The sequence below is a fragment of the Antechinus flavipes genome, chromosome 6 (genome assembly GCF_016432865.1).
Source record: "Antechinus flavipes isolate AdamAnt ecotype Samford, QLD, Australia chromosome 6, AdamAnt_v2, whole genome shotgun sequence".
Lineage (NCBI taxonomy): Eukaryota > Metazoa > Chordata > Mammalia > Dasyuromorphia > Dasyuridae > Antechinus > Antechinus flavipes.
In genome coordinates, this window is record NC_067403.1 from 177948312 (window position 1) to 177968056 (window position 19745).

The 19745-nt window shown below is 38.8% G+C and overlaps 1 protein-coding gene across 1 annotated transcript; it reads right to left on the reverse strand.

Moving 5' to 3' along the window:
- Positions 1-637: 637 nt before the first annotated feature.
- EXOSC9 (exosome component 9) lies at positions 638-18759 on the reverse strand. Its single transcript, XM_051966348.1, has 12 exons — positions 18573-18759; positions 12845-12939; positions 12242-12361; positions 12020-12122; positions 10966-11103; positions 8462-8544; positions 7232-7364; positions 3765-3853; positions 3424-3570; positions 2676-2857; positions 1531-1609; positions 638-817 (listed from the first exon to the last, which is right to left on the reverse strand). The coding sequence occupies exons 1-12, from the start codon at positions 18636-18638 to the stop codon at positions 733-735; spliced, it is 1320 nt and encodes a 439-aa protein (XP_051822308.1). The 5' UTR covers positions 18639-18759; the 3' UTR covers positions 638-732.
- Between the last annotated feature and the right edge of the window lie 986 nt (positions 18760-19745).

The window sequence follows — 19745 nt, forward strand, 5'->3', positions numbered from 1 at the left end:
GAATTTGGTGAGCCTGATAGTTTGCCTCTAACAAGTGAAAACTGGTCAGAATCTGGCTCACTCATGAGAGTGTTTGAACTTGAACAGCATGGTAAAAGACAGCACCACAGAAGGATTTTCCAGGAGAAAAAGCTTAAAATGTTGGTGGCCCTCCCTGTCTTGGCTTATATCTGTTTCCTTAAGATTGCCATGGCTCAGGAGAGCATCAGCACGTCTAAGATACGGTCTTCCAGGGCAGGGTGATGTGCAGTATTCAGGTAGGAAATGGTGTTTCTGCAACAAATCCTTGGCCTTTTCTGGTAGTCCCTGCTGGCGGGCTGTGTGCGTACCATTGGCCAAGGCTGTGCCTCTGCTGCTAAAGCAGTTCTTGCAGTGTAAAATAGAATGAGATTTTAAAACAAACCATATATAGCCCTTCTTCTTGATGATACAAACCACTTGTGGATCCCAACGACCCAGAGAGAGCTGTTGATGGGCAGAAGGGCATTTTCCAGGTTGGTCCACACAGATTAAAATATCACCATATTCTTTTCTGTCTGTCAGACCATGCTGCCTGCCTCTTTGGGCCTTCCCCTCAACTGTCTGCAATCACAAGTAGGGTAGGTTCAACCTCTCAAATTAATCCAATTACACAAGATGTTTTCTAGATACTTTATTTTAAATCAAGAAAAATACATGTAAAAATACGCAACAAGTCCTAAATGTACTTTCCAGTAATGTATTTTGGAAGCTTTAGTTAGCAGCCTTCTTCTTCTTTTTCTTTCTAATTGCTTTTTTATTTGAGGCTTTTTCCTGTTTGGAGTTGTTAGACTGTATCCTGTAAACAAATGAAATCAAAGCCTAAAAACATGTATCTCAGATTTTAGACAAGTATTTGTAGATGTTTCCTTTAGTGGGTATTCACTCAGGTAAAAATTTAGTAAGAAGGCTTAGCCTCTGTTTTCAAGGAGGTAAGGCTTCCAGGCCTGAGAAGAGTATCTTCGTGTTAAAATAACAATAACAAATCATTGCCTGGGGTGATTGCTAGCATTTGCCAGTCCCCAACCAAGTAAAATTAATTGCTAGGACATATTCAGCTTTAAATAATGATGGAAAAATCTTTTATCAGGGCCATGGGCCAACATGTTGGGCAGGGCTGTCTAACCCATTCCTAGCACCCTGCCCTGAACCTATCAGGTACAAATTACTTTGCCCAGCAGAAGTTGGGCCAAATGTTTTCACCTTAACCAAACTTAGAATGGGTTTATGTGAAGATGTAGGCTCTCTTCTTTCCTCTGGCCATCATATGATTTTGTCGTATAGTGCAGATTTTTTTAAAAAGCCCAGAGTCTTTCCTGGACAATTCACTATAATCCATATAAAAAGGAATTTTCAATGGTCATCTGCTGGGATTAAAAGTGAGCTTTATATTTACATATGCATTTTAAAATTCTACATTTGGAGACATATTGAAACCTAGCATCAAGAGTTGAATTAATATTTGCATTAACATTAATAACTGTTGAAATAAATCAGAAGTACTTCAGTTACCTTGTTTTCTTTGGATTTTCTCCTGGTTCTAAAATGATAATTTCATCTTCTTCACTATCTGACAGAACGATAGGTGTATCTTTTAAGAAATATGCAAAAACCATAGTAAGGTAAAATTGTATAGCCAACAAGACAATGCTGTATTTTCTTATCATTGGGTAAACTTAATCAAGAACTGCAAACAGCTGATGAGTCAATGTCAGTAGATGGTTATCATTCGAGGACCTTTGGTGAAGACCAGCTCTACCATGTTGTATTGTACTTTAATTTCTAGAAGGGGCTCTATGTACATAGGAGGTCTGCAATAAATGTTTTCTGTATGGATTATTCAAAAGCTGTAATATATAGACTTCATTAAATGAATTATTGAATTTTGTTTCCAGAAAAAACTAATTGCTTTTGGGGGAAAAGTTTAGATAACAGACTCTAGGTACAGCCTAGCCAGAGCATTGGGCTTGAAGCCCAATTTCTTCATGTGACATTGGATGTGTTGGGTGAGAGGAAAGCACTTCCTTCACAAAGCAGTGCTACTGTCACTTAAAGGGTTTTGGGGCAAACAATCATATGCTTACGGCATGCCAGGTGAAACAAATGTAAAGACTGTTCTTGCTCTTGTGGCTTCATAGCCACAGGAGTGTCTCTCTTAAAGACAAAAGAATCTGGGAAACTACATTTTTCAAATAAGTGATAGAATCATAAAGACAAGTTTAAATCCTGACTCTAAGACACATGTTAATGGAACTGCATTGGTGGTACTTGTAAGGTTATCTGTTTTTAAACCAAGTTACAATGAAGTGAGCTGATTACTTCTCCATCCTCCTAACCAAGGTTTAGAACTTGAGGAAATATAATAATTCCAGACTATTTTACTCAATGGCAGTGTTTGGACATTAATGAATTATACTGAGTCATGTCAGAGATCCAAAATTGCAACATGTGGAGATAAGTTTTTTGCTGTCTTCCTTCTTGGGCTCACAGTCCCAAGGGTTCTGCTAAGATCCATGCTGTGGGTCTGAGTGCACTACTTACTCCACTGTGATCTGGCAATCCTGGGGAGCACACCTGGGGGCCAGAGGAAGTGAAGCCAAGCAAAGACTGATGAAAACCAATAGTTCAGCTGTTATTTTTAATGGAGCAGAACTTACCATCAGTGATGTGGTTCCCAACATTCTGGTCTTCTGTTTCCATTTTGACACTGTCAAGAATGGTGACATCATCACTGCCACCTTCATCCTCATCCTCCTCTTCTTCTAAATCGCCCCAGGAACTCTCTATCCCTTCTCCAATCTGGGCAGTGCCAGGAGTCCATAACACTGGTTTAGAAACACTTAACTTGTTAAGGAAACTTAAACAGACCAAAATCTGATCTGATACCTTCTTCTAAAGAGCAGGCACAATGAGAAGTTTTTTTTTTTTTTAACTATGTGAGCCCACTTAAGAACAAGTGGCACAATTTTTCCTTACAAGAAAGATAATCTAATAGCCTATGTACAAGATAATGGGACTAACAACCAGGAGGATGATTTGAGGATAACTGAGAAAAAAGGTTATGTGCCAAATATAAGTATGACCTATTCATTTATATGATACAAAGTTAAAGATCACATAAGGTGTCCTGAAAATCTTGGTGCTATGTTAAACTGTATCAGTGCTAGCAGCAGTGGCCTTTCTCCCCAAACATTTAGAAGCTTCCGTTAAAGAAGAAATCCTGGATTTCTGGAGGCAAAATTAAAGAGTGGAACACTTGTAACTCTTCATTTTACAAGCTAGATTATTTTACTCTTCATGTACCTAACTGCTCAAAGTTCCAATAATAAAGACTCCCTTAAAAAGAAATGCAAATCACAATAACATTGATGACCACTTATAAAAAATAACTTCCAAAACAGATACGCCTCTGAAGGAGGGTCAGCTTCAGCTATAATTTCTTCTGCTTTCTCTTCCACATCTGATGTATCAACAGGGGCCTTTTCCATTTTGAAAGCTGTGATCCTTTGGTTTGCTATCGATTCTGCAAAGCCAAATTTTCCACCTTCTTTCCTAATTTTTTTTTAGTTGGAAAAATAAAAGGACAAAAATAATTATCCAATGATAGGCAGAAAACTAAAAATCAGGTTGATTTGCATTTTGTGGTCATCATGAAGAAGCATAAAATTAGGAACTTTTCAACAAGAGATTATGTACAAGTTAAGAAAAGCGAGGAGTCAATCAAATTTCCTCTCCATCAAACTCACCTCACTCTCTTGTCATTCTCCAAGGCTTTCTGTATGAGTTCTGTGATCTCTGCCACCTTCACACCAGCAATTTTGCTGCATCTCAGAACCTGTTTATGAAAGCCAATGTTACTCAAATGATACAACAAACCAAATGCCTTGTCCTAGTACAATAAAAACAGACACATTCTGGTTCTGAGGCTATTTTTACGTTTTAAAAACATTAACAAATTTAAGCAACTTTGTCCAAAGAGATACTTAAAAAATTTTAAGAAAAGGAAAATCATCTGAGTGTTCCCTACCAATTAAATGTATTTGTTATTTAAAGATTTGAAATAAACTAATTCCAAAGTAGTCTACTATCCATGTCATTGGCTAAACAAAATGATTTAAGTCAACAGCATTTATTTTGTTTTAAGATTGGATAGCACATATAGAATGAATATTAATTTCGTGCTAGGGATTTTCAACATCAGCATCCCATGAAGTATCTTTGAAAATTCTTCTGAGATTCCCACATGTGTTTAATTTGGGTCTGTTTCTTTACTAATAAGGATCATAGGAGCAGGTCTGTTTTAAAAGCTACTATGGATAAAGTCACAATGTGGAAGGGATAACTAATTCCAATGCTGATGTTTTCAGGTGGTGAATAAGCATGGAATTTGGAGTCAGAGAAGTTATATCTACCTCTGTAACCCTGACAAATTGGGTGTCCTCTCTAGATCTTAACTTATTCACCTGTAAAATGAGGAGGAAGGTTAGATCAGAGACATCAAATGTAGTACATGGAGCCCACAACAGTCCTGAGTGTGGCATGAGCCAGATTAGAATGCATTTGGGAAATATTTAACAAAATGAACAAAAATAAAATAAAACATAGCTAATGCTAAGAGGTGGCTTTCTAAGTCAAAACATGGCCTGCTAGGGATCTTACTATACCATTTAATGGCCCCCCATTTCTATTTGAATCTGACACCATCAGCCCTCTAAAACAGACACTTTTGGTGACAGCTAGATGGCACAGTACTTAAGAGCCCCAGTCCTGGAGTCAGGAGGACTTGAGTTCAAATATGACTTCAGACACCCAACATTTACTTGCCTCACAAAAAAACAAAACAGACCGACACTATGATCACTAATCTCAGAATTTTTCAACAAGAAAAACTTCCAATTGTCTGAGACAAAGTAATTTAGAGTTCACTTCCCCCCAGTACTTTGTATTTTGAGTTAATGAATTTTAAGGCAATGTGTCACTAGTCCTATTTTTTTCAGAGAAGCAAGGGTAATGACTTCTTACATTGTTTTTTCAAAAGGTCAATTCTGCTGAGGCTGAGGCATTATAAGATGGTGGCAAAGATGCTGATTTCAGTTATTCAGCAGGCACCAATTAAATACGCATATATCCTGGCTCTACAACAGGACCTTCAACAAGTTACTTCCTTTTGGACCCTAGATTCCTTAGCTGCACAATAAGGACATTACAGAAGATGATCTTTAAGATCTCTCTCCAGTTCTTAATCTGGTGACTTCAATAATACTTTAAAGACTTATATTTCCGGAGGACTGAATTACTTCATTTGTTTGGCTGTAGGAAATGGACTCCTCTAGGACATCAATCAATCAATAATCTTGTTAACAGAAGTACTTTTTGTAGCAGCAGCCACAGCTGCTGGAGACATGGCCCCCCTCTTACTGCACAGCAATAGATGCCAGTGGGATACACAGGCCTTAAGGCTCCTTCACTTTTACTCCATGACAACCAATTTTTCCCCCCTGGTTTTTATTTCTTCTTCCACCACTTCTGGGTAAAATCTGGGAAATGTAATATGTTGCCGCTTGCTTAGATCTTCCTCTTTCAATTCTGGGCTCAGCTCACCGTCCATTTGTCTTTGGTCCATGAGCTCTGTTCATCTTATTAAGATAGGCTAAGTTCTTGAATGCTTATTAAGAGGCTCTACAATGTGTTTAGATTCGATGCAATCTGCACAAAGTCATTAAAAAATAGACTCTAAAGGGCCTCACCTCCAGGCTACACATGTATGTAATAGTAGCAAACACTCTGGATAAGCATACATCTTCTTGTCTTAGGCCTTGCTTAATTTTAGTAATCAGTTGCTTGACCACAGTTATTTTGTTGTTAACATCATTTAAGGATGTTGTATGACTGATACAACACAGGAAAGTACCTACTGAAGAAGAGCCCTTTGGGTAGTATTGTACTTTACCAAAGCATATCACTTTTCATAACTGACAAACAATAAGCCTGGAGAGAAGTGGGGGGTCTTGAGTTTTCTGCCCCTCTCAGTAGAATATATGATTGTGGTTTGCTTTGGAATCTCATCTGAGAAAGCCTCATTCTTTTTTCCATACCTTCATCAAGGATGCTCTCAAAGCATATACAGATGAAAACTTTTGAGAAAATGGAACAATGGCCTATGAGTGGGAAGATATTGATATCCTCTTGGTCAGTTTTTCTGATAAAAACAATATCTCCCAGACTTCTGCTATTTCTCCCCCTTTCAGATCCCTTGAGAAAGGATACTTTAAATCCACAAAACATTTAAAGCATCAATTCAAATAAAGGTTTATAAAATTTATAAAATTTTATAATTACACACACACACACACACACACACACACACACACACATAAAATTTATAAAAAACCAACACAAAAAAAATCAGATTTTTTTTTCCTATCATCCTTAAATGATAGGGACAAGGAAGGAGGAAGGTCTATATTTGTGATTTCGCCAGTCTCAGGAATTCCTGAGGGAGGCAACTCTCTACCAATGAAGTTCAGCATCTTCTCTGAAATGTACATTCTTAACAGAGTTGCAGAGACTATCACTGACAGGTTAAGTGTCTTGTTCAACACCATGCAAGGTATGTATCAACTGTAACACATTGCCTGAATGATTTTTTTTTAAGTACTTTTAACACCATCCTTTTTATTTATCTCAATCCTCAACTTAGCTTACATCCATATCAGTTACGTAACCAGAATATTCAGGTTTTAAGTTCTGAAGAATACACAATTTCCCAACATTATTCACTCATTTCTCTTACTTGTGTTTTTCATGCCTCTTTATGGTGAGGAAGTAAGGGTCGGAGAAGAATCACCCTAATGCTGCTGCTGCTGCTGCTGTAACTCAAGCTTGAGTAGGCAGCCCATCCACTGGTTTGGCTAGACTGCTGGCACCCGGTGAGAATTGATTTTGGCAACAACTACTTTCCATCTACTTAGATATGAAGGAGTGATTTACATTGTGAAAAAGGCTCCCACAATTAACTACTTTCAAATATTATTAAGTGAGCATTATTAAAGACTAACAACTAGTACTGGGATTAGGAGGATGAGCCTTATTGACACACAAACTTACTTATCTAGTTATTCAAGACAATGTTAGCAGTAAGAGGAGCTTGGAGCCTCAATCCCAAAATGCCTCACACTATCATATTTAACAAGACATGAATCATACAGCTCACCTGGTCTTGGAGCAACATGATCCCACCACTGGACTGGATGGTACAAATCTCACGGTGTTTGTTCATGGCGATCACAAGAAGGCCATCCATGACACGTTCCTCTCGTTCATTGGGGTCTACCAATAAGTAAGTTCTGAAATAAATAGCAGTTTAATATTTTAATTAACATTAATAGTCCAGAATAAGAAACACCGAATGATTAAAGGATTACGATATAAATTCTAAACAGGTTTTGAAAAATTAAAATGACAACATCTTTTGTTATTAGGAAGCACTGAAAGCCAAGGAAAATGATAATATTTATTAACACAAAGTGAATACTAAACATACTTCTTTCTGAAAACCCAACAAGGCAATTATTGTAAAAATCTCTTTGTCAATATTGGTTTCTTTAAATAATGCATAATTTGTCTTTGGCTGATTAGATGACCTGAATGTTCTAACAAAAAATTAGGTCATGTGGATCTGATTTAATGCTTTATGTTAATTCCAAGTCCATTTTTTCTCTAATCCCTTCCATCTTGGATTTCATTTCAAATTTCAAAGTACAATAAATGCCATTACATGGCAAAACTAATGACTCTAAAAGTTATTTCTAAACTCTGATCATATTCCATACAAAACAGTTCATCTTACAGTGAAATTCTCAACTATCATTTCAATGTAATGAGTTTGAGTGCTTCTCAGTGCTTTTCTCCATCCTTGTTCATAGCCAAAAGAAAAAAAAAAAACATTTAATTACCTGATCAAAGTTCATCATTTCCAAGTCTTTAGTCCCTGAGTTCCAGTCCTACTTCTGTTATGTACTGGCTGAGTAACTCTGGGCAACTCTCTAAGGCTTAGTCCCAGACTTGGTACAGTGGTAAAGGAGATTTCCCATCTGGGACTTTCCTATACTAATGCAATCACAAATTTAAGTCTTTACCATGCATTTATTAAATGTAAAGAGATAACATATGACACAATCAGGAGTGATGATTTCAGCATTTCATACTTCAATTTTGCCTTGCTATTCTTTTGGCAACATGGAATAATGATGATGATGATGACACTCATATTTTCCATGTTTTCACTGTGTGTGTACATGCATGCACATGAATATATGTATGTGTTAGAAAGACCCCACAATAAGACTCTTCCACTTGCAGGGTATGTGTTATGGACATACATTTTGGTATTATCCTTAGATCATCTGTTTTTGCTCCTGATACCAAGCTCCCTGAGACTCACCCTTGCTGGAAGAAGGCAAAACTGATGCAGATGGGCATGTGGTGGATACTCAAAGGTACAGGATCTCGTTCTTCCAATGCGTACTATACAAAAACACAATGGCCAGTAACTATAAAACATTAAAGTAATGGTCATATTAAAAAAAACGAACTGGTCCAGAAGTTCAAGGGGAAAAAATAAAATGTTTCTTTGTCACCAATGTTGCAAAAATTATCCCCTTCTCTAATGCTTCTATGATCCTAGAATCTTTCTTCCTCAAGCTCTCTTATCAATGTCACTAGTATCTGAGGTATTTGCAGCTTAGGAACTATACGAAGCCTCAGTGTGACTGATATAATTACTAGACACATAAGTTCCAGGGAGCCACGAAAGAACATGGGCTACCTGCCAAGGATGTAAGTGCCCAAGCCAAATACTTGCTTCCTTTACTGGGCATCCTCCAAATGTGCCACCTTGGGATGAAGCTTTAGAACTAGTGCCAAGCAAGCATTCAGCCTCCTCTCCAAGTCAGTATGATGCCAACTGAGTCTTGGCCTCAAGAGAAATTAGAAGCTCCAGAGAGTCCTTGGTACTAGATTCAGATCTCTCAGACATGACAAACCTCAGAGAGCTAGAAACTCTTAGAAATTAGAAGCTAAAGACATGCTGATCCAGAATTTCAGGTGGTTTCACACATTTCAAAAATAAAAAGGATCATGGTAAGCATAAATTCAATTTGGCTCTGGGCCCCTGATTATCAAAAGTTATCGTACCTTATTTGTATGCTCTTTTGGGGATACAAAACAATTTACTCATAACTACCCTGGGATCTAGATGGTGTAAGTATTAATATACCTATTTTACAGAGAGGAAATTGAGGCTTTAATAGGTTAAATGACTTGCTTGTGGTCACACAGCTAGCATCTAAATAGTGTTCAAATTCAGGTCTTTTAATTCTATACCCAATACCATTATTGAACCAAATGACTGGCCAGCCTCACTTATTTGCCTTTATGGCCCAGCTCATCTCTCTGGTGTCTGGCTGACAGGATACAGAAACAGTCATTATAGCAATAGTCAGACATCACAGGATGCCTAAAACTTGACAGTCAATTGTTTCTTTTTCCATCTCCTGTAGCCTCTATACTTCAGACTTCCTTTCTGTTGAGAGAAAACAACAATGTTCCCCTATTACTTGTCTCAGTCTCCTCCTCTATGAGGCCTGCACCCCTACCTGTTATCTGGATTCCTGGCTCTATGTCAACCAGTTTTTCCCTCCATTTTAGATCTTTTAATCTCCTCCTTCCCATATCTCTGACCACACATGAGTTCCTGGTTACCTCTTCTAGCACTCTTTATCTTTAGCCACCCTTGATTTCTCTAAACTTTATATTCTATCTTCCACAACTGTATATAGGCAATCCTGCCCCATGCCCTCCTCATCTTTAACTTGCAAGGTTCAAAGCTCATTCCAGGTGCCGCTGACTCTGTGAAACCTCCCCTGAGTTCACTAAATCTCCATCCTCCTCAAATCCCCTTGCTGTAACTTACTTCTATGCTTGTTGTATACCCATTACCCCTTCTTCTCCCCTCAATCCCAGCAGAATACTTTTCAAAAGGCAGGGGCTATTTTAGTTTTTGTCTTTTAATCTAGAGCATCTGGCAAAATGCCTTCTGGTTTTTTCTCTTGACATTAGTGTAAATATAGATATCTTGATGTGTTCCTTGTACTGACCCCTTCTTCCTTTCTCACTGCATACTGATTTTCCATTATGTACAGAGCCTCATTTGGTCATCCCTCAATCAATGGGCATTTACACTGGCAAGTTCTTAATCAAGGTGGGTTAAAGTAAATTGAATTTGGGTATGATCATAACCTATAGTGAGAATCTGGGCAAGTCCCTCTGCCTCTCTGGTTTTTGGCTTTCTTATCTGAAAAATGGGATTATAAGCAACAATCTAATAAGGAAATGAGTGCAGATTATTTCACAAATGGAATGGAGCTTCTATCTTTTTCTAGTAGATTTTTAAAAACACATCTTTTTTTACCCCTACTCCCACCCTCAACAATTTCTCTTAAATTCTTTTCTTGCTGAGTCTTTGAGAATTTTACTCCATCCAAATTCCCAGAATCACAATCATTTATTTAATTACATTTTTTGGTCTAGACCTGTGATTTCACCAGTTGCAGGGAATTCCTAGTGTAGAAACTCCATCTGCCAGAATATGTTGGAATCACAAATTGCTTAAAGGACTTTCCACAGTCACAAAGTTACAACACATTAGAACCAAGACTTGCACAGATTTATTGACCCAAGGCTGGCTCTCCATTCACAACACCCTATTGCCTCCTCCTTCATCGATACTTTCTTTACCTTTGGTGCTATGCCAGGAATGGTGACTTAAATAGTTGCTCTTTGACACTTTTGGGATTTAACTCCCAAATGGCAGCACCACTAAAACAAGGAGTACACAAAGGAACCTCCCACTCCCCCCCTCCCCCCAACACTGTTACAAAGACTTACCAGGGTAATCTCATCACCTTGGACAGACACATCAGGTCTCCTGAAGTGACACAATGCCACAATTGCTGCAATGCTGGCAGCATCAATAATATTTCCATCATGATTTAACAAATGAAGATCCACACGGATTTGCCAGACCTGGAAGAGAATTGGAATAATAAAAAATAAATCTTTGTATAGTACATGCGAAATGTAATTACTTTTTAATATATTTACCAAGTCAAAGAAAGCAAATCTGTAAAGTCAAGGTACATGTCACTAGGGCAGCCTGGTAGGATGGAAAGAACACATGATATTGCATCTAGGGTTTCTTATTAGTGAGGGTGATGGCTCTGTCAGGTCATGGTCCGTTTTAAATCTGTTACTTATCTCTAAAAGTTAATTTCTAAGTGAGTTAATACATAATAATGAAATTTTCTATTACTCTATTATCATTAGCTAAACTGAATCTAATTTTAGATAGCATAAATGTCACAGTTTTATCTAAAATAAAATGTTCATAGACTTCCAGACTTACTACAATTTCTACTTAACCAGTGCTCCTTTGAAAATTGTGATGACAATCTGTAACTCAGGCAAATAGAAGAAGCACTGAGTATGGAATGCAAAACAAAGTGATTTGCCATAATTCAAGTCAGTCCATTAGAGCCAAGGGTAAGTCCAAAGTGAAGATCAATTTGTAAAAGAGTAAGAGTGCTATCTTTCTCTATGATACACTTTAAGAAGAATGAATGAGATAAATTTGAATAAGAACTTCAAATCTTATTGGGAAGGGGATTCTACAAATTTAAGATATTATTTCTGTGGAGCACAACAGTTGTTTATTTTTTAAAAGAAACAAATTTATCTTCATAAGGACCAAATTCTACTCACAATAAAGTGTCTTCCTAAAAAATAAACAGGACAATGCTCTAAGTATGTCCTTAATCAAGTTTATAGACTATCCCATAAAAAATTCAGATCAACTAAAGCTTTATGAATGAAGGATGGATGTCAAGCCCCACAAATCTCTATCATTTTTTCTAGTATTAACCACTGAAGACATATTCTGTACCTTTTCTCCAGCAACAACACAGAGAGATTCAGTGTCTATACACTTTGAATTTCTTAGACATCTTTCCAAAAGTCGATTCAACTTCACCAAGAGATCTGACTGCCTAGGAAAATAAGAATGGGCAGATGACAGATCACCATTAAAACACAAATTCACTGCTGTAATACATTTTCTCTTGTAAAAAAGCAGAGTAAATTCTTCTTAAGAAGCAGAATCCAATACCTGCCAGGTTCAAAAGCTGGAGCGGCCATCTGAGAGAGTTCAAGGTTAAAGAAAAGAATACCCTCTGTTGCCCGATTGAGCTTTGGAGAAACAAGTTCACAGGAAACTTGCCCAAGAACTCTGCAAAACAAAAAAAAAATAAGTATTTGTCAATGAACCTACATTCATTTCTTAAAGCTCTTCTCTACTGACTAATTTTACAAAAGTTTTTTTTTTTTTGAATTGGATCTTCCAAGTTGGATATGCAGGACACAATCCTTGACTGGCCCAAGAGTTCTGACCTACACGTTGTCTCCTCTCTGGGCTGGTCTATTTCTCCTGGAACCCCATGGTCATCACATTAATACCAGAGTTGGTACAAATGCACAATTGGCACAATCTAATGCAGCTCAGAAAAACCACCAGTCCCAGCTAAACTTGAACCTCTGCTTATTACTATCCTTTCATAACATCCCTTGTCCAATTCTGTCTTTTTACAGATGAGAAAAAATGAGGAGCAGGGAGTTTTCAGAGACTCTTTAAATGACAAAAATGCTGAGCCCATGAGGTACTTTTCAGCGTGCATTTTTATTTTACTTAAACAAAAGGGTTATCCTTTTTTACCTTGTTTTCCCGAGTTCCACAATACAACAGCCATAATCTGTTCCAAATGAAATTTTGATGTTTCTGTAGTCATAGGTCTGTCTACCATCAAGGCGCTTAAACAGAAAAACAACAATTTTATAGGTAGAAATTTCAGAAGGTTCAAACAGTTAAACTATTTTAACATTATTAACTTTACTAAACTTGTGAGCTCTAATTCAATTCAAAAGTACACAGAGTTCACATGACCTTTTATTTTATATTATTTTGTATTATAGCTTTATCTGTTGATGTCTTATCCTTTACTAAATCATCAGCTCCATGACAGCAGAGATTATATTTTACCAAAACCTTACCTTTCCATAACATCTAGTCCTAGACAGAGTACACAAGAGGAATTCTAAAATTAACCTAAAATAAAACTCTAAATTAAAATTCACCAATTCTGAAACCAAATATCTCAAGAATCGATAATATTTTTTATTAGAATGATAAATTTCTAAATAAATGAAGGCTATTAAAATAATCAGACCAGTACCAAAAAAAAAAAAAAGTCATAAAGGCATTCAAGTATAAGGGGAAATGAAGAGGCTGTATTGGTGGGTTTGGTAAGAGAATATCTCCATTAAAACAAAACTATATTTTATTATAAACCATAGTAGCTGAGTTCTACAGGACACAAAATACCTAAACCTTTTTCATGGATGGAGGAATGAGGCACAAACAGGATATAAGAAAATGAGAAACCTACTTTAGTGAAACTGACGATCTGAGGTGAGGTACATCATCATAAAGTATCCACAAGGAAGCTATCATTGACAAACAACACTCATATGAAAGGAGAAGGGGAAAGTTTGAATAGTACAAAAGTAATGATGATTCCCATGGGATGGCCATAGAAAGAAAAGGCTTGGGACATACTGTAGTTGGAAAGAAAGGGAAGCTAACTTAGAAAAAAGGGGATAGGGTTTGTTTGATTTTGGCATTTACTTTTTGGTCCTCACTATCCCATGGTCCCACCCTGAAAAATCCAGATGTGGGAGCCTGAAAAAGGAACAGGTTCTGAAGGGCAGAACTAGGCTGGAACAGTATGTCCAGAGGAATCATGAGCTAAAGTGGATTGTGGAGGGTCCTAAAGTTTAAAATTGTTCTCATTAAACAACAGAGAATCAGATGTCCTTTTAGAAATGTGACTCTAGTAATGATATGAAGGATGGAAAGAAAAGGGGTGAAAAAAAAAAAACAAGACCTGTCAGGTGGCGAGGGCAAGAGTCCAAGTGGATGATAATAAGAGCCTAGATGTATAGTAATGGACCAGAGAGGAAAAGAGAGGTGCAAGAATAGACAACACAGATAGTTTATGAACTGATTGTTTATGAAGAGAAGAAGGAGAAAAGGTTGGAGATCCATTTGTAAACTATTTTAAGGCTGACTAAACAGTTCAATTCAACAAATATTTTGGCATCAAAGCAAAGATGAAAAACAGTTTTTGCCTTGAAGGATCTTCAGTTCAGTTATAATTTTTATACATATAACCCCCAGATCTTCAAATTCAGCTCTCACCTTTTTAGGTGCTATATCCCATTATAGGCATCTCAAACAACAAATTCAAAAAAGAAATCATTATCCTTCTAAACCAATTCTTCCTTGTAAATTGCTTATTTTCACTGAGCACACATCATTCTCCCTGTCAAGTGGTCACCTCCTTCAGAAAACTTTCCTGATTTCCCTATCATTACTAAATCATTGCATATTCTCTATCTGGGGCATTCATTTATCTCTCAACATGCTACAATCTTTAGCAGCATCTAAACTCCTTAAGGACCAGGACTATATCCTCAGCAGCAACTACAATGGCATATGGCAGGCAGAATGTTTGTTTGTTGATTGGCTGAAGTTGTCTCTTGTCACTGGGGAACCTATTATTCTCCAAGTTAATCCATTCAGTCTTGGGGCTCCTTTTAGGATAGAGCTGCAAGGCTTCTGATGAGGGCAAGTCAAACCTCATCTGAACCCCAGGCCAGGTTTTATCCAGCCTCCTATAACAGGGCCTAGGAGCATAGTCACCTGGTCATTAGTTTGGAGGGTGCTTTACCTATCTTGTTCAGGATAAAAGACTAATCAGATAAACATAACCATTTCCTTTTTTTCTTTTTTGTAAGTTTTAAAAAATTATTTTATTTCTGGTTATACATGTACATTCATTAAAAAAAAAAAAAACACAAACACATTTCTTTATGAATCATGTTGAGAGAGCAAAATTAGAACAAAAGGGAAAAACCACTACAGGAAATAAAAAGTGAACATATCACGTACTAAGATTTACATTCAGTGTCCATACTTCTCTTTCTGAATGGAGTTTTCTCCCAAGTTTATTTGAATTGCCTTGGATCACTGAACTGCTGAGAAAAATAACTTTCACAATTGATCATCGCTTGCTATTATTGTGTACAATGTGCTTGCTTTGCTCAGCATCAGTTCATATAAATCTTTCTAGGCCTTTCTAAAAGCAGCTTGTTCATTATTTTTATGTAATAATAATATTCCATTATTTTCATATACCATAATTTATTCAGCCATTCCCCAAGTGATGGGCATCTACTCATTTTTCAATTCTTTGACATAAACATAACTGGTCATGATGTATCATTCTATTATCACAAGGCTCCCCTCTTGACCAGTCGTTCTCAAACTTTTTATGTGAGGAGGGGCCCCACAGCACAGTATATATTCTTTATTTTGGGTCACCACTAAGGAAACAACTGGAGACTTGAGTATACCCATTTTCCCTTCAATAATAGTAGCTACCTTTGAATTCTTCATGAGTGCAGGGTCTAAAATATTTTGAGGTTAGTTTATATTAATAAAAAGATTTATCCATATTTAAAGTGCAGATTATTAACAAAATAATTATAAATTTTCTTTTAGCTGAAATAATATATATCTAATACTTATGGTACATTCTTTGAGAACCACTGGCTTAGACTGAACCATATAGGCCCCATCCTTCCAGTATCATTCTATTTTTAAACAGATTGTCTTACATATAAGATAGTTTCAATTTATACTCCTCTTAGCTCCTTAAAGTCACAGACCCTTGCAACAGAAAACACTGAATCCTTGGTCACTCTCTCCAATACTGGAAGTATACTCTCTCATAACCCCATTTAATCCACAAACATTAGGCACCTAGTTTGTATCTGGTGCTAGGAATACAAAGACAGATAAAACAGTACCCATTGCATAAAAACTTATATTTTATCAGGGAAAAAGATGTACAGATGGTTTCTTAGCCTTTTAGCTAAGATCAGCTTAACTAAAGGCAAGTGGAATGCACAAGAAGTGGTAGAGGTCTGGAAGGGGGTAAGCTCTTATAAGTATGGCTCTTGAGCTAAATTTTGAAGCAAGTTGGGGTTTCTAAGGTGGTAAGTATATGCAGGGAATAAGCAACAGCCTATGCCAAGGCATGGAGGAAACAGTGGATGGGATGTGGTGTGAGGGCAGCCAGAAAGTCTTTAGGCTGTAATGGATGGCTAGAAGATAGATGTGCCTTTCATCTTGTTCCTCCCTTCATTTTTTTTTTTTTTTTGCTGAGACAACCAGGGTTATACAGCTGGGAAGTATGGCCAAATTTGAACTCAGGCCCTCCTGACTTCATGGCTAGTGCTCTATTCACTGCACCATCTAGCTGCCTCTTCCCTTCCCTTCTAGATCCTTCTGGAACTTTTATTGAGAGTTTCTGAAGTTCACTCCATCCAGATCTATGGATTTTACATTGTGCTACTGACTAGCCCTGGGTCATTCTTTGTTCTTTTTCAAATAGTTCAGTATATGGCATAGTCTTTTTCTTTATCCCACCTCTTACATTTGGGACTGACAAGCTGTTGTCCCACAAGTATCTTTGTTTCCCAGATAAATCCCCTCAACTTCTGGGATTTATATCCACATGCCATTATTAGCCACAATTCACATCTCTGAAATACTTAAGAGCAAAATATCCCATCCTTCCCCAGTGCTTCCCCCACCCTACCGCTTACCTTTCACCCAGAGGAACTTCTAGAAAAAGCTCTGCACACTCACTTTCTTTCCTTACCTTGCATTCCTCAATTCTTAGCAATGTAGCTTCTTCAGTCACCTGAAACCACTCTCTCCCAAATAACTGTTTTCTTTCTAAATTCAATGGCCTTTTCTCAGTCCTCAGCCTTCTAGATCTCTCTGCAGGGTTTGGTACAGTTTACCTCATAGATCCTTTCTTACTGTTTTTTCATGACGTGATCTCATTAACTCCTCTGTCATCTTTATACACACCACTTCCAAATTTACATAACGACATATTCACTAGGATACTATGTCTCACTATCACCTAAAACTCAACAAGTCCAAAATGTAACTATTTTTCTCTACATCCCTTTCCCCCTTAATTCCAATATTTCTATTGATAATAGCATCATTCTTCCAATAACCCAGATTCACAACCTACTCTAATTCAACTACTATATCTAACCAATTGCCAAGTTTTGTGAATATAATCTCATCAACATCTTTCACATTCATTTCTTTTTTTTTCTACTGAGCTCAACTACTCTAAGTCCAAGTCCTCAAGGCCTCTTGCCTGGACTCCTGCAAGAACCTCCTAATTGATTTAGCCTACTGTTTCTCCTGTACTCAAGCTCCGGAAAAATCGTCGAAGTAATATATCTAATAATATGGCCACTTATCACTTACTGCTCAAAAGCTTAAGTGGCTTCCCAATTACTCTGGTATAAAATGCAACCTCTTGTTTGGCACATAAAGCCCTTTCCAATCTGGTTCCAGCTTCTTTTGGCAGGTTTATTAGACTGAGTTCCTTGAGAGCAGACTGTCTTTGCCTTGCACGGCCAGAACTTACATATCACAGAGCACAGGATGCTTGGGCTAACTTCACCCGACCTCTAACACCTGCCCAAACTTGCTGCTCCCATGTAAGATGTTCCACCTTCGGTCTCGGACTTACCCGGGTGTGAATGCCCTCCCTCCTCCCTTCTGCCCCTGCCTTCAAGGATCAGCGCATTGCCAGCGCCTCCAGGCAGCCGTTTCTGACTCATCACTGTCGGCGCGCTCCCCCACCTTCCTCGGTTTATAAAATATTTGACACTTTAGAGAGAAGCAGTCCGGCTACCGGCAGAGAGCTAGGACACCCTGGGCAAGTCCCTGACCCTTTCAGAGAATGAGGAGGTAAAACCCTCGCCTGGGAAGACCCCGTATCAAGACAGCCGGGGCAGATGCTACTTCTAACTAAGGGAACCTATAGCACCTTCTGGGCCCGCCCCCGGAGAGAAGGAAAGTGCGGGAGAATCTTCCCACTTTCCCGAAGGACATGCGCAAGCGCGAGCGCAAGCGCCAATAGTAGGTCAGAATCTGTGACAGATGAGAAGCCCAGTCTTTCCGAAACTGATGTTCAGAGGCCCCTTCCCATAAGGCAATAAACCCGGAAGTGGGGGAGGCTGGGGAACGGGTACGCTAGAGACGCTGGGATCAGACCCCTTTTCTTTAGTAACATCGATAGCGGGATAATAACCAAGAGGTTCTTAAGTCCTAGCTGATGTCCGAAAACACTAGGGTCCACTGTAGGCGCGACGGGGAGGGGGCGGGGCGAGAGGTGACAGTTGCTCCGCCCCGCCCCGCCCCCAACTGGCCTCTAAACTACGAGCCCGCGCGTGCGCGAGGATGAGGGCAAGGGAAGAGAGTGTGCGCGGGTTTCTTTACCTACCTTCTTTTCCTCTATGGCTCTGAGCAGGAAACGCCTCTCGCAGTTAGATAACGGCGTCTCCTTCATGGCACCACCGTTCCGGAGGAGCGCTGTGGCCTCCGAGTCGGGAGGGAGGGAGAGTAATAGAAGAGAAGCGAAGTGTGCGTCGCTTCACGTGAATCCTTGGTGTGTTCGGTCGCGCCTAAAACTGACGGCATCACTAAGCGTCCTTGGGAGATGGGGGGGGCGGGGGGTCTGGGCTCGCGGCTGTCGCTCTGCTACGAGGTAGGGCGCGAGGCGGGGCGGCTCTAGGTGGAAAGTGCGCAGGCGTCACTGGTGAGGCTGCGTTTCACTTGCGGTTCCCCCTCATCTAGCCTCTGTAAAGGATGGGGAGGGTTATTTTTCGCAAAACTCGAGTAGAAAATTGCAGGCGTAATTATTGGACACGAAACCTAGATCTTGAATTGGATCATCCAGCCCAGCCCCCCATTTTGTAGATGAGGAAAATGGGCCAGAAAAGTTATTTAATGGAACAACAGTGCCACATCCTCTAGGGAGGTCCTCGGAATCTAGAATACATTTCCTTGTGTTTGTTTTTTGTTTTCCAAAGACTACACCCCTGGATTCACTGAGTACGAAAGTATTGTGTCCGAGGCCACATTTGAACTCGGATCCTCCTGACTAAAGGGCTGGTGCTCTATCCACTGGCCACTTAAGTGCCCCGTTATCCCACCTAGCTGCCCCGTTTTCGATTATTGATGATGCACGCATAGTTGTAGGTATTTACCAGCTGGTTAATTGATTTTACTCCTGCTTTTGATCATGTCCTTCGCTCAGAATAGGTACCTTCCTAGTAAATAAAGTTAATATCTTGCCTCCGACACTTCATAACAATGTGACCCTGAGCAAATCACTGAAGCATGTTTGCCTCAGTTTCCTCATCTGTAAAATGAGCTGGAGAAGGAAATGGCAAACCATTCCAGTAACTGCTGTGGTCAGGAAGACTGGGACAAGACTGAAAGGCCTCCTTAATAAAAAGGGAATAAAAGTGACTTACCCAAAGCTTCACTTAGGATCAGATTTGGGCAGAAAAACAGGTCCTTTGAATGCAAATGCAGCCTCTTTATACAAAAAAAAAAAAAAAAAAGGCATCGGGGGTTGAGTCCTTAAAATAGGGGGAAACCTCTCCCCCCA

What these genes read in the sequence shown, in the direction of transcription:
- EXOSC9 (XM_051966348.1), bottom strand. Translation starts at nt 18,638, where the DNA reads ATGAAGGAGACGCCGTTATCTAACTGCGAGAGGCGTTTCCTGCTCAGA. An exon ending in AAGGTGATGAGATTACCCTG is followed by an intron (nt 8,545 to 10,965) that starts GTAAGTCTTTGT and finishes GTTTTTGTATAG; the next exon opens with TACGCATTGGAAGAACGAGA. An exon ending in GCTGACCCTCCTTCAGAGGC is followed by an intron (nt 2,858 to 3,423) that starts GTATCTGTTTTG and finishes TAACAAGTTAAG; the next exon opens with TGTTTCTAAACCAGTGTTAT.